The sequence below is a fragment of the Chlorocebus sabaeus genome, chromosome 5 (assembly GCF_047675955.1).
Source record: "Chlorocebus sabaeus isolate Y175 chromosome 5, mChlSab1.0.hap1, whole genome shotgun sequence".
Classification (NCBI taxonomy): domain Eukaryota; kingdom Metazoa; phylum Chordata; class Mammalia; order Primates; family Cercopithecidae; genus Chlorocebus; species Chlorocebus sabaeus.
This window is the reverse complement of record NC_132908.1, coordinates 72,256,531-72,284,229: the sequence shown is the minus strand read 5'-3', so window position 1 is coordinate 72,284,229 and position 27,699 is coordinate 72,256,531. Positions and strand designations below refer to the sequence as shown.

Genomic DNA, 27,699 nt, shown 5'->3' with positions numbered 1-27,699 from the left:
CTCCTCGCTGTCTCCGAAGCGCGTGTGGTGGCGGTGGGAGGGGAACCTCAGCGAAGCAGTGGGGAGACGGGGCAGGTGCATCCGGGCTAACTTTACCGAGTATGTTTTTGAGGGAAGAGGTTGTGAGGACCGTATCTTCTGGGACGCATTTCACGTGGGAAGGCGCTCCACGCCTGGAACTGTCAGCAGCCGGCGCGTGGAGAGCTCCTGCTGCGGCCAGGCGCGGGGCCTCTGTCCTGGCAGCCTCAGGACCTAGTGGGTCAGGCGCTCACGCTGTTCCCACTGTACGACCTCAGTGCCTTGCCTGGCGCCTCCCGTCCTGTAACTGGCCGACTTGGGGTCCCACCCGGGCTTCTCCAGCGGCCGGGAAGGGGCTCTGCTTCCGGAAGTATTAGGAAGGGAGGCAGCGTGTAGGAGGAGTCCCTTCTTCCGAGCATCGCTAAAGCCTTTTCTCCCCTGGCAGCCGATTTCCTTTTCTTTGGAAAGGACGTCAGTTTTTTAGCTTGTTGAAACTGTTCAGAGATGCGGTCTTGTGGGCAAATACATGCCTGTTTAACTGAGCTGTTATTTTCAGCTAATAAGTTCTTCAAGTTTTTCAAGATCTGGGAGGGGGTTTAGGCTCAAATTATGATGGACCCAGTGTAGCAAAACATTTATTCATTCCAACAATTGTGCATGCCCATTCAGACTCAACTACCTGAGTGAGATGATGCCGTTCTGGGCTGCTTCGTTTTAGGGAGTCACTGTTTCTTCTGGCAACTTCTACCTGCCTTGGCTATTGAGGTTTGTGAATTGCACCTCTGGTTTAGTTTCAGGTCGATGGCCAGGTGGTCTTCATAAACTATACTGCCTTGTGATGTCTCCCTAGAAATGAGAGGTGAGTCCCTTCCAAATGAGGATTCTACAATCCCCTGTGCTTGCTTTTGACAAGGCTTGCGCTGGCGCTCTGACTTTCAGGTCACCGTGTCTCACTTCCTGCAAATTTTTGTTTGAAATCACTATGGTCTGATTTACCATTATGGTTCGCTACAGTAGCAAGCCTGCACATTGCGCTGCAGGGGGATTCATAGCAATACCATCTTTCAAAAGCTACCTAAACTGGGACTCAGGAAAGCCTTTTTTGTTTTTTTGAGACGGAGTCTCCCTCTGTCACCCAGCCTGGAGTGCAGCGGCACAATCTCGGCTCATTGCGACCTCCGCCTCCCGGGTTCAAGCGATTCTCCTGCTTCAGCCTCCCAAGTAGCTGGGACTACAGGCACGCGTCATCACGCCCAGCTAATTTTTGTATTTTCAGTAGAGACAGGGTTTCACCACGTTGGCCAGGCAGGTCTCGAACTCCTGACTTCAGGTGAGCCACCGCGCCCGGCCTTCAGTTTTGTTTTACAATGCTTAGCTCTGTCTATCACCATATAAGCTCATTTTCTACTAAGAAGCTTTTTTGTATATTGAGTCCAAATGAAGTCAGGATGTATCCAGTGAGCATTGATAGGGCCAAGAGTGAGATTTCCCTGCAAAGTATCCTAGGGATCTACTTGATGGTTTTTTTCTTCATGCCTTTCTATGCCCATTACAGCCCTCCCCCTTTCACCCCCACCACCAAGTAGCTAAAGGCAAATTAACCAGGAAAATCATCAAATGTTATTTCTTGTAATAGTAATCTCAGTTGACCTTAATTATGCTCAACATTGTAGCAATTGCTTTTTATAAGTATTATTTAACCCTCACAGTAACCCTAAGTATTATTTAATCTTCACAATAATCTAAATAGGTTAGATATTATTATTATCACTTTTTTGACAGATGAAGAAACAGACACAGCAAGGTTAAGTAGTCTATTCTGCATCGCAGTTAATTTATGGGAAAGCCAAAATTAGAACCCAGAAAGGTTGACTCCAAAGCCCACACCCTTAAGTAGAGCTCTATGAGAACACATAACTGCTGAGAAACATCTCAGTGGGGATTTACTCGAGGGAGGTAGAGAACCACTCTGCTGTAGGGGAAAGAAGAGAAAAATAAAATGCCTGGAAAAAGAGGACAGATAAGAACATCTGCCCAGAAAGATAAACCTTATACAGTGAGGGTCTGCCCAAAGCAAGTGAGTCTGCAATCCTTTACGTGCTGTTTCCAATGAAAATTGGAGTAGTGAGGACATTTCCTTCTCGTGTCCTTTAATGTGGAGTAGAGGATGCAGACTCGTTAGAAATGTATCAGATATCTAACATTAAAAAAAAAAACTTGAAACAGTATTTTGGGGGATTGGTAGAATTTGAGGTTTCTTTGATCTCTCATTAAAAATGAAAAGGGGGCAGGGAGATAGGAGGAGAAAATGATCCGTAGAGTTCCAGATAGGGAAACCTCAGTCCGACTAGTTGGGCTCCATTTGAAAGACTTGAAGCATGGATATGAGAGGCTGTAGCATCATGCACTGGTTCTCCTTTCCATAGTTCTGATGGTTGTGGTTTTTGATCAAGGTCTCAGTACCAGCTCAGACCATGTGGACCGCGGATGAGATTGCTCTGCTGTGCTATGAGCACTATGGCATCAGGCTGCCCAAGAAGGGGAAGCCTGAGCCAAACCATGAGTGGACATTGTTGGCAGCTGTGGTGAAGATACAAACTCCAGCTGACCAGGACTGCCACACCCCTGATAAGCCGGCACAAGGTGAGACTTTTTCTCCTTAGCACGCTCCTCACTGTGGAAGATGATAAAATTATACATTGCTGTACTGTGCAGGGACAGTCGTGGGTAGGGTGTGAACTACGATGTTAGGCATGTGTGCTTGTGCTCTGCTAGGTGGCACAGTACCGCTGATGGTGGGAGACCACCGTGCTGGAACCGCAGGCCTTGGTTGAGTGGGCCTCTGAGAATCTCCTGGAGGAGTGTGCAGGCTGATTATACCTGAGCACTGGGGAACATTCCGTTTCTTAGAACTCACACGATTTGTTTTTTTCCCACAGTGACAAAGGAAGTTGTCTCAATGGGAACGGGAACAAAATGCATAGGCCAGTCCAAAATGAGGAAGAGCGGTAAGCATGGGTGGGAGTCTAAACAAAGATTTAGCTTTGGAAACCAGTGTCCGTGTTTTACTCTCCTTGTCAAAGAAGGGCCATGTCAGTTGAGGTACATGGCATTTGTTTCCTACTGACTGTCATTCCAGTTGGAAGGACAGTACTCACTTGGAGAATGGAAATCCACCATCGAAGCAGAGGCCTGTAGGAACATGCTTTCTGAATAACTGAAAGCTAGCCAGTATTTTCATGCTTAAACCAGATTCTCTGTGCTTAACTGTTCCACATTGGGTCTGGAAGGCTTTGGGGCTCTGTAGCAGATACAGGATGCAGCTTGACTGGTTTCTGAAGCCCTAGAAAGCAATCTTTTTTTTTTTTTTTTTTTTTTTCTTGGAGTCTCGCTCTGTCGCCCAGGCTGGCGTGCAATGGCGCGGTCTCGACTCTGCTCTGCAACCTGCCCTTCCTGGGTTTAAGCGATTCTCCCACCTCAGCCTCCCAAGTAGCTGGGATTACAGGCACCTGCCATCATGCCTGGCTAATTTTTGTAGAGACAAGGTTTCACCATGCTGGCCAAGCTGGTCTTGACCTCCTGACCTCCAGTGATCCGCCTGCATTGGTCTCACAAAGTGCTAGGATTAAAGGTGTGAGCCACCGCACTTGGCAAACAGTCTTAAATGACAGGAAGCTTTGGGCCTCAACAAGAATATGAAAATTCCTTAAATTCCTTAGAGATCTGGGAGTTTTTATTTGTTTGTTTTGTTGTTTTTTGGTGTTTTTTTTTGTTTTTTTTTTTTGAGACGGAGTCTTGCTCTGTCGCCCAGGCTGGAGTGCAGTGGCCGGATCTCAGCTCACTGCAAGCTCCGCCTCCTGGGTTTGCACCATTCTCCTGCCTCAGCCTCCTGAGTAGCTGGGACTACAGGCGCTGGCCACCTCGCCCGGCTAGTTTTTTTGTATTTTTTAGTAGAGACGGGGTTTCACCGTGTTAGCCAGGATGATATCGATCTTCTGACCTCATGACCTGCCCGTCTCGGCCTCCCAAAGTGCTGGAATTACAGGCTTGAGCCACCGCGCCTGGCCTCTTTTTTTTTTTTAAGAGACAGGGTCTCACTGGAGTACAGTGGCACCATCATTACTCACTGCAGCCTTGAACTCTTGGGCTCAAGTGATCCTCCCGCTTCAGCCTCCTGAGTAGCTGGACTACAGGTGTGCACCACTATGCCCAGCTAATTTTTTTCATCTTTATTTTGTAGAGACTTGGTCTAACTGTGTTGGCGAGGCTGGTCTCAAACTCCCAGCCTCAAGCTATCCTCCTGCCTTGGCCTCCCAAAGTGCTGGAATTACAGGCATGAGCCACTGCGTGACTGGCCGAGACCTGGGATCTTTACCTCTTCTTCTAGCTAGCAGGTTCCTCTTTGAGTTGGCTTCCACCATTGTCCTTGCCTGTATATGAGGAACCTGTTCCGGGATCACTGTGGATTGGGTTAGATGGAATTGTATCACCATGAGCACAAGTATGATACCTCTGTACAAAAGATTTGGACCCTTGTTCTCCAGATAAGGTTTTTCTATAAATTAGTGTTTCTCAACTGGGGGTGATTTGCACCCCAGAGGACATTTGGCAATGTCTGGAGACATTTGTAGTTGTCACAGCTGAGGGAGGAGTGCTAGTGGCATCTCATGGGTAGAGGCCAGGAATACTACTAATAAACAGTCTACAGTGTTTGGGATAGACGCCCCACAACAAAGAATTTTCTGGTCCAAAATGTCTACAGTGCTGGGTTGAGAAACCCTGCAGCCAATGCATTGTGATTCGTGATTGTGGTACCTTCTGACAAAGCTCTCCAGGAGCTACATGGCCATCCTGGGTGCTGGTGGAACTGCTGTGTTCTGCCTCTAGGAACCAGAGCCTCTCCAGCTTCCTTATGTCTTCACCTGGTATCCTATCTTTGCCACAGGAGACATCCTCAATGATAGCCATGCTGAGGTCATAGCCAGAAGGAGTTTCCAAAGGTAAAGCCACATCGCCAGAGTATGGTTCAGCAGGGCTAGGGTGGGAGTCCCGGAATTTCTGGGGTTTTTTTGTTTGTTTGCTTGTTTTTGAGACGGAGTCTTGCTTCGTCGCCCAGGCTGGAGTGCAGTGGCGCTGTGTCGGCTCACTGCAACCTCCGCCTCCCAGGTTCATGCCATTCTTCTGCCTCAGCCTCCCGAGTAGCTGGGACTACAGGCACCTACCACCAAGCCTGGCTAATTTTTTTTTTCCTGTATTTTTAGGATAGATGGGGTTTCATCGTGTTAGCTAGGATGGTCTCGATTTCCTGACCTTGTGATCTGCCCGCTTCAGCCTCCCAAGGTGCTGGGATTACAGGCGTGAGCCACTGTGCCCGGCCGTTTTTGTTTTTTTTGGGTTTTTTGTTTGTTTGTTTGTTTGTGAGATGGAGTCTTGCTCTGTTGCCCAGGCTGGAGTGCAGTGGCACAATCTCGGCTCACTGTAACCTGCGCCTGCTGGGTTCAAGCAATTCTCCTGCCTCAGCCTCCCAAGTAGCTGAGACTACAGGCGTGCGCCACCATGCTCAACTGATTTTTTGTATTTTTAGTAGAGATAGGGTTTCACCATGCTGGCCAGGTTGGTCTCGAACTCCTGACATCGTTATCCACACGCCTCAGCCTCCCAAAGTGCTGGGATTACAGGTGTGAGCCACGACGCCTCGCCTGGAATTTACATTTCTAATAAGCTCCTAGGTAGTACAGATTATATTAGTCTATAAACTACACTTTGAGTAGCAATGTGGTCTTGACTAGTGGTGTTCTTGCTCTCTTTTTTTTTTTTTTTTTTTTTTTTTGACACTGGGTCTTGCTCTGTCACCTAGGCTGGAGTGCAGTGATGTTATCTCAGCTCATTGCAGCCTTTAGAGACAGGGTGTCACTATGCTACCCAGGCTGGTCTTGGATTCCTGGGCTCAAACAACCCTCCTGCCTTGGCCTCCTAAAGTGCTGGATTTACAGTCATGAGCCGCATGCCTGACCTGGACTAGTGGTTCTCAAACTTGATTGTGCATCAGAAGAACCTGGAAGGCTTGTTAAAACCCGGATTGCTGAGCCCACCACAGAGATTCTGATTCAGCAGATCTAGGGTGGAACCTCAGCAATTGAGTTTCTTTTCCTTTTTTTTTCTTAAAAAAAAAAATGGAATCTCACTCTGTCACCCAAGTTGAAGCACAGTGGCCCAATCATAGCTCACTACAGCCTCAAACGCTGGGGTTTAAGCAGTCCTCCTGCCTCAGTCTCCCAAGTAGCTGGGGTTATAGATGTAAGCAACCGAGGCCAGTTGAAATTTGGAGGTCTAACAAATTCCCAGGTGATGCTGATGCTGCTGATGCAGGGACCACACTTTGAGAATCACTGGTCTAGAACATTCTCATAATTCCCAATCCCTACCAGTCCCACTAGTCTACAGTAATGCTGTCTTAGTATTCACCCTACCAGAGGCTTTCCCCTTAACCACAGAGATAGGTTGTTCATCCTAATAACATCTTGCAACCCTTAGGTACCTTCTCCATCAACTCCAGTTGGCAGCCACCCTGAAAGAGGATAGCATCTTTGTCCCAGGAACTCAAAAAGGACTATGGAAACTCAGACGAGACCTCATTTTCGTGTTTTTCTCCAGCCACACACCCTGTAAGTATATTCAAGCCTTTGGATTAATGTTACATGGACTACTTCCTTATGGTCGTGTTATCCATAGATAGGTTTTTCCTGGAAAGCGCTAATGGCTGAAGTAGCCACAAGTAGTGACAGTGCCTTTTTATGACAGGCCAGTGTACCTAATCATTTCTAAAGGTTTCATCTAAAGAGAAGGCAGAGGTAAGGGGTATAGAGTCTCACTCACACTATTAGTCAATTCTCAGAATCAGGATTAGGGGCATAAGGCTGAAACCTCACAAGATGTGAAGCCAACATGGGGCTTAGAAGTCCTATAGTAACTTATCCTAAAACTCATTTCATTCATTCAGTCATTGAACAAATACTTTCTGCTGTTTGTCAGGCACGATATGACATACTGAGTGTACAGAAGTGAATAAGACTAGCACATTGCTTACCTTTGTAGTCTTTAAGGGAATGTAGACAGTCATGGTTAGGGTAAATTTTGATGGGTTGTAAGGGTATGTTCGGGTGCTATGGCTGCATAAGACAGGAAGACCTAGCCTGGGATAAGGGGGGCATCATTTCTGCCTTTTGTTTTTCTTTCTTAAAAATTGAAAATAACTTCTGCCTTTTGTGGATAACAACTCAGGATGGCAGCAAAATTTTCTCACCCTAAAAGCTTTGAAATAAGGATATAAACTTAAACTTTAAAACTTTTAAGCTTTAAAACTAACACATGCAATTAGAGCAGAGATAAGAAATCACTAGGAAGAAATAGAATAGCTGTCTAGATCTGATCATAACTCCAATTGAAAATACAGATACAACTTAAGAAAGAATGAGACCAGTTACACGGTGGCTCATACCTGTAATCACAGCACTTTGGGAGGCCAAGGTGGGTGGATCACCTGAGGTCGGGAGTTCCAGACCAGCCTGACCAACATGGAGAAACCCTGTCTCTACTATATATACAAAATTAGCTGGGCGTGGTGATGCATGCCTGTAATCCCAGCTACTCGGGAGGCTGAGGCAGGAGAATCATTTGAACCCAGGAGGCAGAGGTTGCAGTGAGCCGAGATTGCACCATTGCAGTCCAGCCTGGGCGACAAAGCAAGACTCAGTCTCAAAAAAAAAAAAAAAAAGAAAGAAAGAAAGAGTATGAGAAAAGAGTTTAAGAGTCAAAGCCCAGAAAAATGACACACAGAGGTAGGCAGCGCTCATCTACGCTCTCTTCTTAGCTGTAAGGGACCTAGTCCAAGGCCCAAAGGATGTTTCCTAATCAGCTCCTCTCAAGCTGTAATATGCACAGGAATCTCCTGGGGAACATGCAGATTCAGATTCATTAGGTCTGGAGTGGGGCCTGAGGTTCTGCATTTCTAGCCGACTCCCAAAGCATGCCAGTGGTGTGGGTCCGTAGACCACACGTTGAGTAGCTAGGACCGGGGCGATCCCAGTGACAGGTATAGCCTTACTGTGGAGAAAGATGCATCTGAGGATCACAGCCTGTTGGCCTAACCCAAACTTATCTAACCCACAGCCCTCCTGGTTACATGCGGACCCAGGACGGCTTTGAATGTGACCCAAGACAAATTCTTAAACTTTCTTAAAACGTTGTGAGGTTTTTCTTGCGATTTTTTTTTTTTTTTTTTTTTTAGTTCATCAGCTATCGTTTGTGTTCGTGTATTGTGTTGTGTGTGGCCCAAGACAATTTTTATTCTTCCAGTATGGCCCAGGGAAGCCAAAATACTGGACATTTACAGAGTTTGATTATGCCCTAATCAAACTCCAGAAGTCAGTGGTCTGCAGACAGGTGCTGATCTGTGAGAACAGTCCATGAAAAAACAAGAAAGCTCAAGACTATGTAGTGAATTTTGCAAAACTAATTTCTTTCACTTTAAAGGATGTGAGAGTTATTTTTTTTTTTAAGTGATGGTGATTGAATTTTTTTTTTTTTTCTCGATCTCAGTTCATTGCAACCTACACCTCCCGGGTTCAGGCGATTCTCCTGCCTTAGCCTCCCGAGTAGGTGGGATTACAGGCCTGCACCACCACATCCAGCTAATTGTTTTGTATTTTTTTTTTTTTTTTTGAGACAGAGTCTCGCTCTGTCGCCCAGGCTGGAGTGCAGTGGCCGGATCTCAGCTCACTGCAAACTCCGCCTCCCGGGTTCCCGCCATTCTCCTGCCTCAGCCTCCCGAGTAGCTGGGACTACAGGCGCCCGCCACCTCGCCCGGCTAGTTTTTTGTATTTTTTAGTAGAGACGGGGTTTCACCGTGTTAGCCAGGATGGTCTCGATCTCCTAACCTCATGATCCGCCCATCTCAGCCTCCCAAAGTGCTGGGATTACAGGCTTGAGCCACCGCGCCCGGCCATGGGATTTCACCACGTTGGCCAGGCTGTTCTCGAACTCCTAACCTCAGGTAATTCGCCCGCCTCGGCCTCCCAAAGTGCTGGGATTACAGGTGTGAGCCACCGTGCCTGGCCAGTAATTGAGATTTTTAAAGATCCTTTTTGATGGAATAAAAAGTTGGCAACCCTCTGCTCATCTTAAAAATCTTCTGGAAATTTTGCTGGTAATCTTTTAAAATGTGATGTCGTCCCAAGGTTTGTCTGCAGAGAGAAAGAACATTACCTAGAGAATGTGACTCTCTGGCTCCCTTGGCATTCACATCCTATTACTAATTAATAATTTGTTGACTGGGTTAGCTACTTCAGGCTCTTACTTATGAGTTTGATTAGCATGAGTCAGACTCTTGCACTCAGGCATTCTGTCAAGATCAGTCTCCAACGCTGCAGCGTGGGAGATGGACCCTGGTGAGTTCTCCAAAGTCACTGTGACCTTGTGAGGTCTCTGGAAGTTAGCCAGCCAACCTCTCCAGATACATTCCCACTTCTGTATCTCTTGCCTGTCCCACTCTTGAGTTATAAAGATTACAGATGTATTATTTATACGCTTTAGAAAAGCAACATTCATTAGGTTAGTGTTTGAAGAAATATTTCCCTTCTCAAGGGAGAGCTGTGGTTCTTACTGACCTCTAGTTTTCTTCAGTTTCCTATAAGGACAGAGGAGATCGGAAATCTCTAAACCAGCAAGAGGGAACACTGGAAATTTTGGAAACACTGGTTTACACTAGGTGTGTAATTTACTTTAGAGTCTTTACTGTGGGGCCATGCATCATAAAATCTCCAAGATGGGGAAATTTTGAGCAATGGTTGCCAAATTTCTTTTCCTTTTTTTTGAGATGGAATCTCCCTCTGTCGCCCAGGCTGGAGTGCAGTGGCGCATTCTCGGCTCACTGCAACCTCCGCCTCCCAGGTTCAAGCAATTCTTCTGCCTCAGCCTCCTGAGTAGCTGGGACTACAGGTGCCTGCCACCATGCCCAGCTAATTTTTGTATTCTTAGTAGAGATGGTTTCACCATATTGGCCAGGCTGGTCTCGAACTCCTTACCTCGTGATCCGCCCACCTTGGCCTCCCAAAGTGTTGGGATTACAGGCATGAGCCACCACGCCCTGCCTGCCAAATTTCTTTATGAAAGAAACCACCCACTTTTGTTTTCCAAAGCATCTTAGAGAATAGCATTCCACAAAATGCACTTGGGAAACCTTGTTCATTCTAAGACAGCGGTTCTCAGTTTGGGAAGTTTAGCTCCCCAGGAGACTTTTGGCAACATCTGGAGACATTCTTTATTTTCATATTGGGACTGGTAGTGCTATTGGCATCTAGTAGGTAGAGAGAGACCAGGTATGCTGCTAAATATCCTATAACATGTAGGACATCCCCCACAGCAAAAAGTGATACAGTCCAAAGTGTCATTAGTGGCGAGGCACGCTGGCTCACGCCTGTAATCCCAGCACTTTGGGAGGCCAAGGCAGGCAGATCACTTGAGATCAGGAGTTCAAGACCAGACTGGCCAACATGGTGAAACCTCGTCTCTACTAAAAATACAAAGTTTACCCAGGCATGGTGATGTGCACATGTAATCCCAGCTACTCGGGAGGCTGAGGCAGGAGAATCACTTGAACCTGGGAGGCAGAGGTTGCAGTGAGCCGAGAATGCGCCACTGCACTCCAGCCTGGGTGACAGACCCAGACTGCATCTCAAAAAAATATCATTAGTACAGTGCTTGAGAACCCTGGTCTAAACCCGTGTTTCCAAAACTTCCTAGAGATAAAAATTATCTCAGCTCTTGGTTAGAATATTCTGTTTTGCATACCCTTCTCCAGAAATTCCAACTCACTGGCTCCAGCATAGAGTCTTCAACAAGAGCCCCAGAGAATTCTTATTAGGAAAGTTTGTGCCTGTGCTCTTAACTCATCTCAGGTCAGCTGGGAGAATAGATGAAGTCAGTAGTTCTCAAACTTGAGCTTGCATCAGAATCACCGGGAGAGCTTGTTAGACACACATGGCTGGGCTGTGCTTCCAGAGTTTCTGATTCAGCAGGTCTACTGTGGGTCCCAAGAGTTTGCATTTCTGATGAATTCCCAAGAGATCCCACTGTGGCTGGTCCAGGGACCTCACTTGAGAACCATTTGTTTAAGGGGGGGTTCATTCTCTGCAGGTGGGGATGCCTCCATCATTCCGATGCTTGAGTTTGAAGATCAGCCTTGTTGTCCTGTCATCAGAGATTGGGCCAGCAGCTCATCAGTAGAAGCCAGCAGTAACCTGGAAGCTCCTGGAAATGAAAGAAAATGTGAAGACCCTGACAGTCCTATAACCAAAAAGATCAGGCTTGAGACTGTGACTGCGGCCAGGGAGGTCACCAATGGAGCCGCTCACCATCAGAGTTTTGGCAAGCAGGAAAGTGGCCCAATCTCACCAGGCATCAACAGCTGTAATCTCACTGTAGAGGGACTGGCAGCTGTCACCAGAATAGCCCCTGGTAGTGCCAAAGTGATAGACGTTTATAGAACTGGAGCCAAATGTGTACCTGGAGAAGCTGGAGACTCCGGGAAGCCTGGTGCTGCGTTTCACCAGGTGGGGCTGCTCCGAGTGAAGCCAGGCCGTGGAGACAGAACGCGCTCCATGTCCTGCAGTGACAAGATGGCCCGATGGAATGTCCTCGGATGCCAAGGGGCACTGTTGATGCACTTCCTGGAAGAGCCTATCTACCTGTCAGCTGTGGTCATTGGGAAATGCCCATACAGCCAGGAAGCCATGCAGAGAGCACTGACTGGAAGGTGAGAGGGTAGGGAGGGCTCAATTGGAACAGTCATTCCAAGAGGCAGTCTGAGAGTAGGGCCTAAGAGCATTGCATCGCCATACCTTTTGATCCAGCAGTTCCACTTCCAGGAATTTGTCTTAAGGAAATAAAGTATTTGAACATTTAGCTTTGTATATAATTTTTGTTTGTTTTTGAGATGGAGTCTTGCTCTATCACCCAGGCTGGAGTGCAGTGGTGTGCTCTCGGCTCCTGCAGCTTCCGCCTCCTGGGTTCAAGTGATTCTCCTGCCTCAGCTTCATGAGTAGCTGGGACTACAGGCGTGTGCCACCACACCCAGCTAATTTTTGTATTTTTAGTAGAGACAGGGTTTCACCATGTTGGTCAGGCGCTCCATGACCAACCAGGTCAGACTGGTCTCAAATTCCTGACCTCAGGTGATCCACCCGCCTCAGCCTCCCAGAGTGCTAGGATTACAGGTGTGAGCCGCCGCACCCGGCTACTAATTTTTTTAAAAAAGAAAAAGTAAACAGCTGAAATGCCCAGTAATAGGAAATTAAGTGTTTTCTTTGTTGTTGTTAAAAATAATATTGATGAATGGCTGGGCATGGTGGCTCATGACTGTAATCCTGGCACTTTGGGAGGTCGAGGGGGGCGGACTGCTTGAGCCTAGAAGTTCTAGACCAGCCTAGGTAACATGGGGAAACCCCATCTCTACAAAAAATACAAAAACTAGCCAGATATGGTGGCACACACCTGTAGTCCTAGCTAATAGGGAAACTGATGCAGGAGGATCACCTGACCCTGGGAAGATTAAGCTGCGGTGAACCAATATCACTCCATTGTACTTCGGCCTGGGTGACAGACCCTGTCTCAAATAAAATAATAATAATATTGATGAATATTTAATGTGGAAACATGTTCATAGTGGTTAAAGAATAGTTTAGAAGATAAAAAGCCAATTTTGGTCTTAAAGTACATACACACATAGGAGAAATTATAAGAGGATGAGCAACAAGGTATTGTTAATAATCTCTGAGTTGTAGTATTATGGGTGGTTTTTCCTTCTTTGTTTTTACTGTATTTTCTAATTTTTCTACAGCATACATACATTGCCATTGTATATGTTTTTTAACCCTAAACATTAGTTTGGGGTTTTCAAAATGTTTTTGTAGCAACAGAGTTTCACTGGGTCTTACCCAGGCTGGAGTGCAGCGATACAATCAGAGTTTACTACAGCCTCCAGTTCCTGGGCTCAAGTGATCCTCCTGCCTCAACCTTCCAAATAGCTAAGATTATAGGCACAAGCCACCACACTTGGCTGATTTTTAAATTTTTTTTGTAGAGATGGGGTGTTGTTGGGTTACCCAGGCTGGTCTTGAACTCCTGGCTTTAAGCACTGCTCCCACTTAGCCTGCCAAAGTGTTGGGATTTTAAGTATGAGCCACTTCACCCAGCCCTAAACATTAGTTTTAATTTTTTTTAAGATAAAAGTCAAAGGATGACCACTCAAGTATGGTCTCCCTAAAGGAGGCAGCCAAACTCGATGCTCTAGTAAATGAGGGCAGGGCAAAGCCATGGCCAGGGCAAGCTTCGTAGGCCCATATCAAAAGTGAAGCCTCAAGATATGGCCCAGCAATTCCACTCCTAGGTAAAACCCAGGAGAAGTGAAAACATACATTCACACAAGTAGGCCGGGTACAGTAGCTCATGCCTATAATCCTAGCATCTTGGGAGGCCAAGTCAGGCAGATTGCTTGAGTTCAGGAGTTCAAAACCCACCTGGGCAACATGAGGAAACCCTTTCTCTACAAAAAATACAAAACTTATCAAGGCATGGTGGCATGCACTTGTAGTCCCATCTGCATGGGGAGCTGATGTGGGAGGATCACCAGAGCCACGGGAGGTTGAGGCTGCAGTGGACCATGATTGCATAACTGTAATCCATCCTAGACAATAGAGACCCTGTCTCAAATAAAAAACAATGTATATATGTATATAACAAAAACCTGTACATAAATGTTCACAGCAGCATTATTCATAATAGACAAATGTCCATTAGTGGATGAATGGATAAATCAAATGTGATATATCCATACAATGCACTATGATTCAGCCATAAAAAGGACTAAAGTACTGATACATGCTACAGCATGGATAAACTTGAAAACATAATGCTAAGTGAAAGAAATCACATATTATATAATTTTATTTATGTGAAATATCTAGAACACACAAATCCATAAAGACGTAATAGCTTAGTGGTTACCACGGGCTAGGTGCTGTGGCTCACGCCTGTAATGCCAGCACTTTGGGAGGCTGGAGTGGGAGGATTGCTTGAGCCCAGGAGTTGAAGACCAGCCTAGGCAATATGGCAAAACCCCATCTCTACAAAAAATGTAGAAATTAGTCGGACATGGTGGCGCATGCCGGTAGTCTCAGCAACTTGGGAGGCGGAGGTGGGAGGATCACTTGAGAAGTTGCAGTGAGCTGAGATCATGTGACTGCACTCCAGTCTGAGCAACAGACACCTTATCTCAAAAAGAAAAAAAAAAATTTAAGTGGTTACCAGGGAATAGAGAGTGAATGCTAATAGCTACGAGGTTTCTTTTGAGGGGATGAAAACTCCTTAAATTACATTACCATGATAGTTGTGCAGTTCTATGAATATACTAAAAACAATCGAATTATCCACTTTACATGGGTAAATCTTGTGGTATGTGAACTATATCCCTATATATTTATTTTTTTTTAAAGGCAGCCCTAGGCACTGTACCCAGGATGTTTTCTGTTTTTCCTATTCTGGTACTTGCAGTTGCTATCTGCTTCATTCTAGACCAGCATCATGTTGGCGCCTAGTTTGTTCAAAGATACAAGAGAAAAAAATGAAGCTTTTATTTATTTTTATTTTTATTTATTTTTTTTTTTTTTTTTTTTTGAGACAGAGTCTCGCTGTGTCGCCCAGGCTGGAGTGCAGTGGCGCAATCTCGGCTCGCTGCAAGCTCCGCCTCCCAGGTTCAGGCCATTCTCCTGGCTCAGCCTCCTGAATAGCTGGGACTACAGGCACCCGCCACCACACCCGGCTAATTTTTTGTACTTTTAGTAGAGACGGGGTTTCACCATGTTAGCCAGGGTGGTCTCGATCTCCTGACCTCGTGATCCGCCTGCCTCGGCCTCCCAAAGTGCTGGGATTACAGGCGTGAGCCACCGCGCCCGGCCTGAAGCTTTTATATTATAGGATAATTTTGGGTTTTCGTGTGTTTGAAGAATTCCCTAGGAAGCAGGTGCCAACACATTAATGTTTCTGCTTAAACTTTTCAAGTTTCTCAAAGCCTGTATCAGGAATGGAGTTTGATGTTACATCCCTGAAGGATGTTGACTTGATTCTTTGTTATCCGTTCAGAACAAGGGAGAAGCATCTTCTTCCAGCCATGAGGTTCTTGCAATCTTGATTCTATTCTGGAATACTGTCTGCCCAAATAAATAAATCCCCACACCTGCTGAGGCTCAGGGTGATGATGTGAGCCACAATCCTGGATACTGTTTTCTCTAGGCTTGCGCCTAAACTGAATGCATTTTCCCTCTACATTTAGGTGTCAGAATGTATCTGCTTTACCAAAAGGCTTTGGAGTTCAAGAACTAAAAATACTGCAGTCAGATTTACTATTTGAACAGAGCCGCTGTGCAGTACAGGCCAAAAGGGCTGACAGCCCAGGTCGACTTGTTCCTTGTGGGGCAGGTAAGAGATCCAGGTTAGACCTGCCCTGGAGTAACTGCTCCCCTGACTGCAAGTGGCTTTGGAGGGTCCACATCCTCCCAGCCTACGAGGGCAGTTCACCACTCTAGTGGCCAGTAGTGTGAGCTTTAGAGACATCCATACTAGGTCAGGTTTATGCTCTTGTGACCCCTGGCATGTTATTTACCTTCCCTTGGCCTCAGTTTGTCTTCAGATTAGAAGAACATCATTTATCAGGGTTATTGGGAAGATTCAGTGAGAAATTCTATTTAATGGATTTACTCTGTGCCCAGCAAATAAATCCTCAGTGATTGTTAACTATCATAATAATAATGAATTATGAACCACTTACGCTACTATACCCTGGAGGCCAAGCATCCGAGTAGCAGTCATTGCCAGTGACATCATATCCAGCTGTCATGGGTCTGTAGAGTCAGAGAAATACTTTTATTAAAATACTTCTGACATTCACAGGAAATGGAGCAGTTTTAACCCTAGACTCTTACCTTTTCATAGCCATCAGCTGGAGTGCAGTTCCTGAGCAGCCTTTGGATGTTACTGCCAATGGCTTTCCACAGGGAACAACAAAGAAAACAATTGGAAGTCTTCAGGCAAGGTACAGCCTATTGGGGCAGGAGATGGTGGCTGTGAACTCACACTTTACCACTATCTAATTCTAGAACATTTTTATTTCCCCAAAAAGAACAACTATACCCATTAGCAGTCACTACCAATCTATCCCTCGCTCTCCTCAACCCTAGGAAACCTCTAATTTACTTAATTTACTGCCTGTCTCCGCGGATTTGTCTATTCTGGACATTTTCTATCGTTCGAATCATATAGTATATGACCTTTTGTATCTGGCATCTTTCACTTAGCATGGTGTTTTGGAGGTACATCCGTGAGGTAGCTGTATCAGTACTTCATTACTGTTCATGACCTGAGTAATATCTCATAGTGTGGATATACCACATTTTGTTTGCCGTTCATTCATGGGTGGACTTTCAGGTTGTATCACTCTTTGGCTATTGTGAGTAGTGCTGCTATGCAGAACTATGAACATTTCATGTACCACTTTTTGCATGGCCATATGTTTTCAATTTTCTTGGGTGTACCTAGGACTAGTAGTACTGGGTCATATGGTAATTGTTATGTTTAATTTTTTGAGGAACTGCTAAACTGTTTTCCATAGCAGCTGTACCATTTTACGTTCTACCAGCAAACTATAGGAGTTCCAATTACACTGAATCCTTTACAACACTTGTTATTGTCTTTTTTATTGTAGTCATTCTAGTGGGTGTGAAATGATATCTCATTAAAGTCTTTTTGTTTTGTTTTTTTTTTGAGATAGAGTCTTGTTCTGTCTCCAAAGCTGGAGTGCAGTGGCAAAATCTCGGCTCATTGCAACCTCTGCCCCCTGGGTTCAAGCAGTTCTCCTGCCTCAGCCTCCCTAGTAGCTGGGATTACAGGCATGCACTACCACACCGGCTAATTCTTATATTTTTAGTAGAGAGGGGTTTTGCCATGTTGGCCAGGCTGGTCTCAAACTCCTGACCTCAAGTGATCCGCCCGCCTCAGCCTCCCAAAATGCTGGGATTACAGGTGTGAGCCATCTCGCCCGGCCTCATTGATTTGCATTTCCCTAATGACAAACAGTGTTTAGCATCTTTTTATGTACTTATTAGCCATCTGTGTCTCTACAGCCTCCCAAGTAGCTGGTACTACAGATGCCCGCCAGCACGCCCCGCTAATTTTTTTTGCATTTTTAGTAGAGACGGGGTTTCACTATGTTGGCCAGGCAGGTCTTGAATTCCTGACCTCGTGATCTGCCCACCTCAGCCTCCCAAAGTGCTGGGGTTACAAGCATGAGCCACCGCACCCAGCCTATAACTGGCAGTTTTCGAGTGTTCACTTATTGAGGTCTTCTTTCATAAACTTCAGTAAGTTTTATAGCTTTCTTATATAAATCTTTCACATCTTGTATTAGATGTATTCCCTGAATGTATATTAGTTATCTGTTTCTCTGATTGCCCCCAAAATAGCAGCTTAAAACAACAATATACGGCCGGGCGTGGTGGCTCACGTCTGTAATCCCAGCACTTTGGGAGGCCGAGGCGGGTGGATCACGAGGTCGGGAGTTCAAGACCATCCTGGCTAACATGGTGAAACCCTGTCTCTACTAAAATTACAAAAAATTAGCCGGGCGTGGTGGCGTGCATCTGTAGTCCCAGCTACTTGGGAAGCTGAGGCAGGAGAATGGCGTGAACCCGGGAGGTGGAGCGGAGCTTGCAGTGAGCCGAGATTGTGCCACTGCACTCCAGCCTGGGCGACAGCGCGAGACTCCATCTCAAAAAAAATAAATAAAAACAATATACATTTATTATTTCACATAGTTTATGTGGCTCTGGAATTGAGGAGAAGCTTAGCTAAGTAACTGTGGCCCAGCAGTTTATGAAATTGCGGTCCGTTATGGCAACCATGACTGCAGTCATCTGAAGACTTGACTGGGGCTCAAAGATCCAGTTCCAAAATGGTTCCCTCGCATGGCTGACAGGTCAGTGTCAGCTGTTGGCAGGAGGTTTCAGTTCCTTATAACAAGGCCCTCTCCACAAGCCTACCAGGGTATTCAGCTTCACGACCCAGTGGCTGGCTTCCCCCAGAACAGGCAATCCAGGAGAGCAAAGCAGAAGCCACAGTGTCTTTCATGACCTAGCCTCAGAAGCCACAGTCTACCTGTAATGTCTTAATGGTTATTCAGATCAGCCCTATTAAGTATGGGAGGGGATTGCAAAGGGGCATGAATACCAGGAGACAGGAATCACTGGGGACCATTCTGGAGTGTGGTTATCACAGGTGCTATTTTTAGGTAGCTTTTTATCCCATTTTCTGGTTATTGCTGTTGCAATTACGCTTTTGTTCCTCTTTGTGGCAATTACTGTTGGTTGCTAGATAAAAACACTAACCTTACCATTATCACTGGAATAATAATTCTACTCCTATAATCCCAGCACTTTGGGAGGCTGAGCTGGAGAATTGCTTGAAGCCAGGAGTTCGAGACCAGCCTGGACAACAAAATGAGACCGCCCCCATCTCTAAAAAAACAAACAATAGCAACAACAACAAAACCCCAAAAGAATAATAATTCTACCAATTTGTCTGGGAATTCTTTTGGGATTTTGGGATTTTTTTTTTTTTTTTGAGACAGAGTTTCATTCTTATCGCCCAGGCTAGAGTGCAGTGGCACAATCTCAGCTCACTGCAACCTCTGCCTCCCAGGTTCAAGCAATTTTCCTGCCTCAGCCTCCCGAGTAGCTGGGATTATAGACACCTGCCATCAAGCCCAGTTAATTTTTTGTATTTTTAGTAGAGATGGGATTTTGCCATGTTGGGCAGGCTGGTCTTGAACTCCTGACCTCAGGTGATCCAGCCGCCTCAGCCTCCCAAAGTGCTGGGGTTACAGATATAAGCCACCACACCCAGCCTCTTTTGGGACTTTTTAAACGTAGACCATCATATACAAATACAGCTGACTTTTGAACAATGTGGGTGTTAGTGGTGCCAACCCCCCTTGCAGTCAAAAATCTGCATGTAACTTTTGGCTCTCCAAAAACATCAAGCCTGTTTTTGACCAGAAGCCTTGACATAAACAGTCAATTAACACATATTATGTATGTTATGTGTATTATATATGTATTCTTACAATAAAGCAAACTAAAGAAAATAAAATGTTATTAGAAAATCATAAGGAATAGGCCAGCCACTGTGGCTCACATCTGTAATCCCAGCACTTTGGGAGGCTGAGGCAGACAGATTACTTGATGAGGTCAGGAGTTAAAGACCAGTCTGGCCAACATGGCGAAACCTTGTCTCTACTAAAAATACAAAAATTAGCTGGGCTTGATGGTGCGTGCCTGTAATCCCAGCTACTTGGGAGGCCAAGGCAGGAGAATTGCTTGAACGTAAGAGGCAGAGGTTGCAGTGAGCCAAGATCACACCACTGCACTCCAGCCTGGGCCACAGAGTGAGACTCCATCTCAAAAAAAAAGAGAGAGAAGCATAAGGAATAGAAAACAATTTATTCATTAAGTGGAACTGGATCATGATAAAGGTCTTTATCTTCATCATCTTCATGTTGAGTAGGCTGAGGGGGAGGAGGAGAAGAGGCGGCTTTGGTCTTGCTATCTCAGGGGATGCAGAGGCAGAAGAAAATCTGTGTGTAAGTGGACCCACACAGTACAAGCCTGTGTTGTCCAAGGGTCAACTGTAGTGTTTCTTTCCAATCTTCTGTTCCTTTTATTTATCTTATGTTACTGTGTTGACTAGAACTGACAGTATCAAAATCATCTGCAGATGATGACTTGGTTTTTGTTTTTCACTTCTCTTTTTTTTTTGTTCTGCTGGCCAGAACCTTCTGTATAATGTTGAATAAAAGCGGTGATAGCAAGTACCCCTTGTCCTATTCCTGATTTTAAGGACATATATTTGCTATAGATTTTTTATAGTTGCCCTTTATAAATTTAAGTACTTTTCCCGAGTCCTAGTTTGCCAAAAGGTTTTTAATAATTCAAAGGATGTTGAATTCTACCAAATGCTTTCTTTGCATATATTTTTCCCATAGTTATATATATGTACGTGTGTGTGTGTGTGTGTGTGTGTGTGTATATATATATATATATATATATTTTTTTTTTTTTTTTTTTGAGACAGAATCTCACTCTGTCACCCAGGTTGGAGGGCACTGGCACAGTCTCGGCTCACTGCAACCTCTGCCTCCTGGGTTCAAGTGATTCTTGTGCTTCAGCCTCCTGAGTAGCTGGGATTACAGGCATGCACCACCACTCCCAGCTAGTTTTTGTATTTTTAGTAGAGACAGGGTTTTACCATGTTAGCCAGGCTGGTCTTGAACTCCTGACCTCAGATGATCTGCTCACTCACCTCAGCCTCCTGAAGTGCTGGGATTACAGGCATGAGCCACCGTGTCTGGCCATCTCTAATTATATTATTTTTCTTTAATTTGTTCATGAGGGTTCCATTAATTTTTGCTTTGTTTTCATGCTAAAATGGCCTCATCTTCCTTAGTGCCAGCAGCCACTCCAGCTAAGGCCTTGGGAGAGCAGTGTCTGAGGGCTCAGGGTTCACCTTTAAGCAGCAGTTCCTGAAGCAGGCTGGGTTCCAGCCAGATAAGGGAGATTTTGTGCAGGCTCCATAATTCCCTATTTCACATGTACCAGTTACGATCATGGTGTCCACGCAGAGGGTGCGATCTGCTGGGGTGATGCAGGGTGTGTACCATTTATGGTCACGGTGTTCATGCTGAGGGTACCGTCTGCTGGTCTGCTGGGTGATGCAGGGTGTGTAGCAGTTGTGGTCACGGTGTCCACATTGAGGGTATGATCTGCTGGTCTGCTGGGATGATGCAGGGTGTGAACCAGTTATGGTCATGGTGTCCACGCTGAGGGTGTGATCTGCTGGTCTGCTGGGTGATGCAGGGTGTGGACCAGTTATGGTCATGGTGTCCACATTGAGGGTATGATCTGCTGGTCTGCTGGGTGATGCAGGGTGTGGACCAGTTATGGTCATGGTGTCCACGCTGAGGGTGTGATCTGCTGGTCTGCTGGGGTGATGCAGGGCATGGTGTGTGAAAGGGAGACTGCACATTGTTGGTACACATGGCATTTCCCAGTTTCTAGATGCAGCTCGTGAATTGTGTACATGAGGGAAAAGAAGGCAACCACGAAGGCCTGAGTGGGCTCATAAAGAATCAACACTCACTTCCTTAAGTATTCCAAACCATGACCTCCACCCAAAATTGTGTTGTTTAGGAGCAAACGCTTGGTCTCTAAAGGCTGTGATGCCCTTGGCAGGAGTCCGGGGATTCTGCCTCAGGCGGCTCATCCAAGTGGATTTTATAATGACGATTCACACAGGGAACAGCACTCATGTCTCTGAAACAAAGCTTTCAATTTCTTGTAAACCCATAGGGGCCAGCTCCCTTGAAAGGAGGTAGCCAGAAGTGTCTTACAGATATCCTGGGGCAAAATTTTGTAATTGCACCTCAGGGTACCCGTTTGGGCTTGTCACTTTAATGATCCCACCGCTGATGACATTTCTTAAGGTTAGACTCATTTTTGTACCTCACTCTAATCAGATATCCAGATCTGGATTTTCTCCTCACCAAATACAAGTGAAATCTTCAAACCTAAAAACCATGTGAAGCCTGGCATCTTTGTGATAGGGGCTTGGAACATACTAAACACTTAATAAATCGTCTTTGCCTTCTTTTTCCAAACAGATCCCAAATCAGCAAAGTGGAACTGTTTAGGTCATTCCAGAAGCTGCTAAGCAGAATTGCAAGGGACAAGTGGCCAGACTCCCTCAGGTGATGCTATTGACCTATGTTTTCTCATATTTAGGAAGACATCTGTTTTGATTCTGGCTTCTGAGTAGCAAGAAGCTTTGGCAGGAGTAGTGGTTCTGCAAGCCTGTGGCACTTATTGTTGATGACAAGTTCTTTCCCCATAGCTCTGTTTGCAGATACATGCAGGATCTGAGATGCAGAGGATGGGTAGTTTGGTGGTATAGAGTTATAAAAAACTAAGGATAGAACTGGGGCTTGGCCATTCCGGACCCTCCTTTGATTCCACCTCTAGATGGAGATCACTGTGGAAATGGGAGTGTTCTAAGAGCAATATATTCTGTTACAAGTGTTACTCTCCTCTTTTCCTTTTGAACTTGCAGCTCCATGACTTAAATTGCTCTTCAAACAAAAATGTAGAGAACTTTAAAACCACTCTTGGGAACAAGTAGGTGGGTGCAGTGACGTTCTGACAGTGACCATCTAGAGTTAGGTGAAGTCTCACAGGTGAAGGACACAGTTCCCACAAAATTGCCTTCATTTCAGACACCTGCCGCAAATTAAGGAGGGCCCCAAACCACCCATACTTCTGACCAACTGGCTGCAAATTTGAGTGTCTCCACTCCCCCTCATGTTCAGTTATTCACTAGAACATCTCTCAGAACTCAGAAAAGCACTATAGTTGCCATTAAAGTTTTATTATGAAGGCTACAGATCAGTACTAGCCAAAAGGAGAGAGATACAGTAAGGGATATAGTAAGATATGTGAGGGTCCCAAAGGCAGAGCTTCCATGTCCTCAGGACACATCACTTTCCCCAGCACATTGCTGTCCGTCACCAACCAGGAATCTCACTCAGACATCAGTGTCCAAAGTTTTTGTTAGAGTTTCATTAGCTATTATGATTGATTGAATTATTGGCCACATGATGTGATTGAACTTAATCTCCAACCCCCTCCTCTCCCAGGAGGTCAAACTGATATCACGTGTCTCAGAGCCCTAATTCTCTACGTGGCTGGTCTTTCTGGCATGACCAGTATCATCCTGAAACTATCTCGGGGGCCCACCATGAGTTACCTGTTCAAACATAAACTCACGTGTGATCAGAGAGATCTGCCATGCATGACAAAGACACTTCCAGAAACTCCAAAGTTTAGAGGCTCCCAGGAACTGGTGACAAAGACCAAGTGAATCCTTCATTATATGCCAGTGGGGAAAGTAAGGAGTAGCTAGAAGCTTCTATATGAAGAGGCTGGCCGCTTGTCATCACCATCACGCATACTGAAGTGATGCATCTGTGGTCAGTTGGCTTCTTTCTTGGGTTTCCATATATTCTATATGTCAAATCTGAATTGAGGTAAGGAGATACTTCTAAGACAGAGTTTTGCTCCTGTTAACCAGGCTGGAGTGCAGTGGTACAACCTCACCTCACTGCAACCTCTGCCTCCCCAGGTTCAAGTGATTTTCCTGCCTCAGTCTCCAGAGTAGCTGGGATTATAGGTGCATGGCACCACGCCCGACTAATTTTTTGTATTTTTAGTAGGGATAGGGTTTCACCATGTTGACCAGGCTGGTCTTGAACTCCTGACCTCAGGTGATCCACCCACCTCAGCTTCCTAAAGTGCCAGGATTACAGACGTGAGCCACCATGCCCGGCATGTTTGTTTGTTTTTGAGACAGGGTAACTGAGACGATTAAGGGAAGTGTTGCATATGACCAAGAGCCTAGTTTGTAGTACGGTTTTGATAACTGGTAGTTACTTTTTTTTTTTTTGAGACAGTGTCTCGCTCTGTCGCCCAGGCTATGTAATACAGTGGCACAATCTTAGCTTACAGGAACCTCCGCTTCCCGTGTTCAAGTGATTCTCCTGCCTCAGCCTCCCACGTAGCTGGGACTACAGGCGCCTGCCACCATGCCCAGCTAATTTTGTATTTTTAGTAGAGACGGGGTTGATGGCCAGGCTGGTCTCAAACTCCTGACCTCAGAGGATCCTCCCGCCTCGGCCTTCCAAAGTCCAAAGTGCTGGGATTACAGGCGTGAGCCACCATGCCTCACCTGGAAAACTTTTAAACCAAAAAAGTAGACAATTATTTTTATTTTCTCTGATTCCACTAGGACCATAGAAACCTAGAATTCTGTTCATTCTTAACTGTTTTAATTCACATTGCTGTCTCATGAATTCCCTACAAAGGAGACAGAGTTGCTCTAGGAAAGTGTCAAAAGTCAAAATAAAAATGTAAAGACAAATCTCTAAATTTAATGTTTTATTTGGGATACAAGAATTGAAATTCAAGACATACACAGACTGGGTGGTCTTCAGTATGTCTGAAGAACAAAGGGAAGGTTAGAGGCTTTATTTTTCAAAAAAGAAATGTAACATAGTGTTCAAGAAAGTTCAGCGGCACCAGTAAAGTTATGAGGAGCTGCCAGGTGACGGCATTGGGTAAAACTATTGTTAAAGTCTGCAGCAAGTTGGTTCAGTAGCTGTTAGATAAAACTGGCAGGCAATTTTAGCAGCCAGGCTTGCAGAGAATGCGTTCTTGGAGCAATGTTATGCACCCTGAGTGCTTTTTACCCCTGGCTTCTTGCCTGTTTTAGTTGAGTATGACAAGAATAACGTAGTTTGTGTGATCCACTTTCACAAAAGCATACTGAACTCCTCTTCCTAAGTCTCTCATTACAAGTCTGTCCAGTTGCTTGCTCAGGTGTCTGGTGGCCCCAGGGTGTGCTATTCAGTAAGAATCTGTGTATTTGGTGGCCTGTGTGCATTAGGGTGCAGAAGCTGGATACCTACCAAGATTACAAGGAGGCTGCGTCCTCTTACCAGGAGGCCTGGAGCACACTCCGGAAGCAGGCGTTTGGATCCTGGATCAGAAACCCACCGGATTATCACCAGTTCAAGTGAGAAGGAAATGTTTGCTCTGGTAGCAGGACCCTTCATCCTGAACTGCCTTCCTTCACACAGGACAAGTCTTAGCTTTTTTGGTGGTTAAATCAGGGAATATTCTTTCTGAGCACTGCATCTCTGTTGTGTAATACAGATGGAATCTGGAACTTAGAGCAGGTTATACTTGATTGAAGTAGCTCTCTGCTAAAATGGCATCTCACTAATGCACTCGCTATCTGACTTCCATTGTGTTTTATTGCTTCTCTAAAATATGAAATCAGGGTTTGGAACATGATGCTTTAAAAGTACTCTACAGCAGCTCTGTTTTATGGGTTCCTACATTGATTCAGCAAATATTTATTGAGCTGAAATGATGTTTGACACTCTGCAAGTTTTACAGCTTTGCCTAGCATAGCGAACATACATTTTGTACCCCCCAAAAAAACCCTAAGTGTAAAAAAAAAAAAACAAATTTAGACTTCAGAATAGAGACTAGAAAAAAACCTGAAGGCTAGAGACTAAAGGCACCTTCACTTTGGACTACCTGTTTTCTCAAGAGCTAAAAGTGGTACTTAACCATCCAGCATCCTACATTTTATTTTATTTTATTTTATTTTATTTTATTTTATTTTATTTTATTTTTAATGTTATGTTATGTTATATTATGTTATGTTATGTTATGTTATGTTATGTTATTTTTTTTGAGATGGAGTCTGGTGCTCTGTTCCCCAGGCTGGAGTGCAGTGGCGCGATCTCGGCTCACTGCAAGCTCTGCCTCCTGGGCTCACGCCATTCTCCTGCCTCAGCCTCCCAAGTAGCTGGGACTACAGGCACCCGCCACCACGCCCGGCTAATTTTTTGTATTTTTAGTAGAGACAGGGTTTCACTGTTTTAGCCAGGTTGGTCTCGATCTCCTGACCTCGTGATCTGCCCGCCTCGGCCTCCCAAAGTGCTGGGATTACAGGCGTGAGCCACCACGCCCGGCCTCATCATCCTACATTTTATTTTAATCTCTTAAAACCCAAGTTTAAAATCTCATCTATGCCTTAAAATCACATCTCTGCAATCTTAGCAGACTCTCAGATTTCATACATTTATAAAATGTGTTTTTACAGTTTCTTTTTTATTATTTCTAACGGCAGGTGAAAGGATTTTTTATTTTACTAATGTCTCTTAACCTATGTTTGGCTGATAACTGCTTCTCATTTTTAAATACATTTTCTTTTTTGAACTTGTTATGGAAATTTTTAAATGGTCACAAATACAGACTAGCACAGCGAACTCCCCTGAACCATCACCCAAACTTAGCAAACATCAGCTTTATTGCTGCTCTTGTTTGATCTATTGCCTTGTCCCCTCCAACATTTTTTTTGACCATTTAAAGCAAATCCTAACCATCATATTTCACCTAACAGAATTAATATTTAATATGTAGTCTGCTCAGTTTTCCCATGTTGTCTCAAAAATGTATTTTGACTGTTTGTTATTTGGTTATTTGTTAAAATCTAAATAAGAGCCACATTGTGCATTTGATTGATAGGTCTTTTGTCTCTTTAAATCTGTAACAGTTACCCTTTTTTCTGTGTTGAAAGGGGGGTTTTTTGTCCTGTAGTATTTCCCACATTTTGTATTTCACTGCTTATTTCCCCCCATTGTTGTTTAAAAGTTCCTATCTCCCCAATATTTCCTCTAAATGTGCAGTTACACATAGAGGCTTGATTAGATTCAGGTGCAGTTGATTTGACATGAGTACTTCCTCAGTGACTCTGCATCTTTGTTTTGCATGGTGTGGAAAGGAACATGACTTCTGGTGGTTCCACTTGCTGTGACTGAGCAATGGGGTCTGTGGTGTCAGTCTGGTCTTTTCCATTATAAAGTACCCCACCACCCTTCCACCTGATGGTTCTAGCAGCCATGTCAGGGGTCCCTGAGACCACCCTCATGTTTGATGATTCACAAGATAGATTCACAGAACTCAGAGAAACTGTTATCCACGTCATTCCTGTTATAGTGAAAGGATACAGATTAAAATCAGCAAACTTCTGCGCATGAGCGAAGTCCAGCAGAAGACAAGCACAAGCTTCCAGTTGTACCCTTGATATGAACCTTGCATGTTTGATTCTTTGACATGGGAGGGGGCCTTGCTCATTCGGTGGAGAGATTTTTCCTCCTAGGGCTAGCCAATTCCTGGAGAGAATAAATGACTCACCTATGACTGTTCCTTTCATATGTAAACCAGCCAATCTGGAGCCCATACCCCAACCTGTCCTTTCCAAGACGTCTCATATTCTGGGCCAATATGCCATACTCTGGGATATGCACCTGCCCTAATCACCACAGGGCCAGGTACCAGAAAGCTAGGGAAAGCCCGTAGGCCCCAGAGCCTGCTGAAATTATTCAAACTTGCCAGTCTGCTTACTCGGCCTCACCCCTTCCTTCCCATGGCAATAACAAGGCTCTTACTCCACTTGATCCCCTCATTCCCTCTGCCTCCGCACTGACCCTGGGCTTCCCAGTGTGGCTCCCTGTGACGTGCCATACCCCTTTTGGAATCTGTAAGTCTAACAAGCTTTCTTGTCAATGGCAGTCACCTGATCTATTGCCCACATCATACCTGAATAATAATAAAACCTATATTGTATATTTTTTAATCTTATTTTTTGGAGACAGGTGTCTTGCTCTGTTGCCCAGGCTAGTTTCAAATGCTTGAGCTCAAATGATCTTCCCACCTTGGCCTCCCACAGTGCTGGGATTAGAGGCATGAGCTACCATGTCAGGCCACCTAAAACCTATATTTTAAAACACTCTCCCAGTGGTGTCACACAGACAGCACTTAATCCTCCCAGCAATGATGTATGGCAGTATGTGCCAGGTGTTGCCAATTATAGAAGCTCATTGAGCCTTGGATGCTG

General features: G+C 45.1%; 1 protein-coding gene across 8 annotated transcripts; it reads left to right on the top strand.

The window, feature by feature from the left end:
• ADAT1 (adenosine deaminase tRNA specific 1) lies at nt 1–26,326 on the top strand. Of its 8 annotated transcripts, none has more exons than XM_007994103.3 (11): nt 1–99; nt 810–877; nt 2,472–2,661; nt 2,958–3,026; nt 4,964–5,018; nt 6,553–6,683; nt 11,212–11,830; nt 15,404–15,549; nt 16,063–16,162; nt 21,839–21,925; nt 24,673–25,273. In XM_007994103.3, exons 3-11 carry the CDS (start codon nt 2,493–2,495, stop codon nt 24,803–24,805), a joined length of 1,509 nt encoding a protein of 502 aa, XP_007992294.1. In that variant the 5' UTR covers nt 1–99; nt 810–877; nt 2,472–2,492; the 3' UTR covers nt 24,806–25,273. The 8 variants fall into 8 exon arrangements, with proteins under 8 accessions (XP_007992294.1, XP_037864173.1, XP_037864174.1 ...); XM_007994109.3 differs by having other exon boundaries at nt 26–75; XM_038008245.2 differs by lacking the exon at nt 21,839–21,925.
• Nucleotides 26,327–27,699: the final 1,373 nt, after the last annotated feature.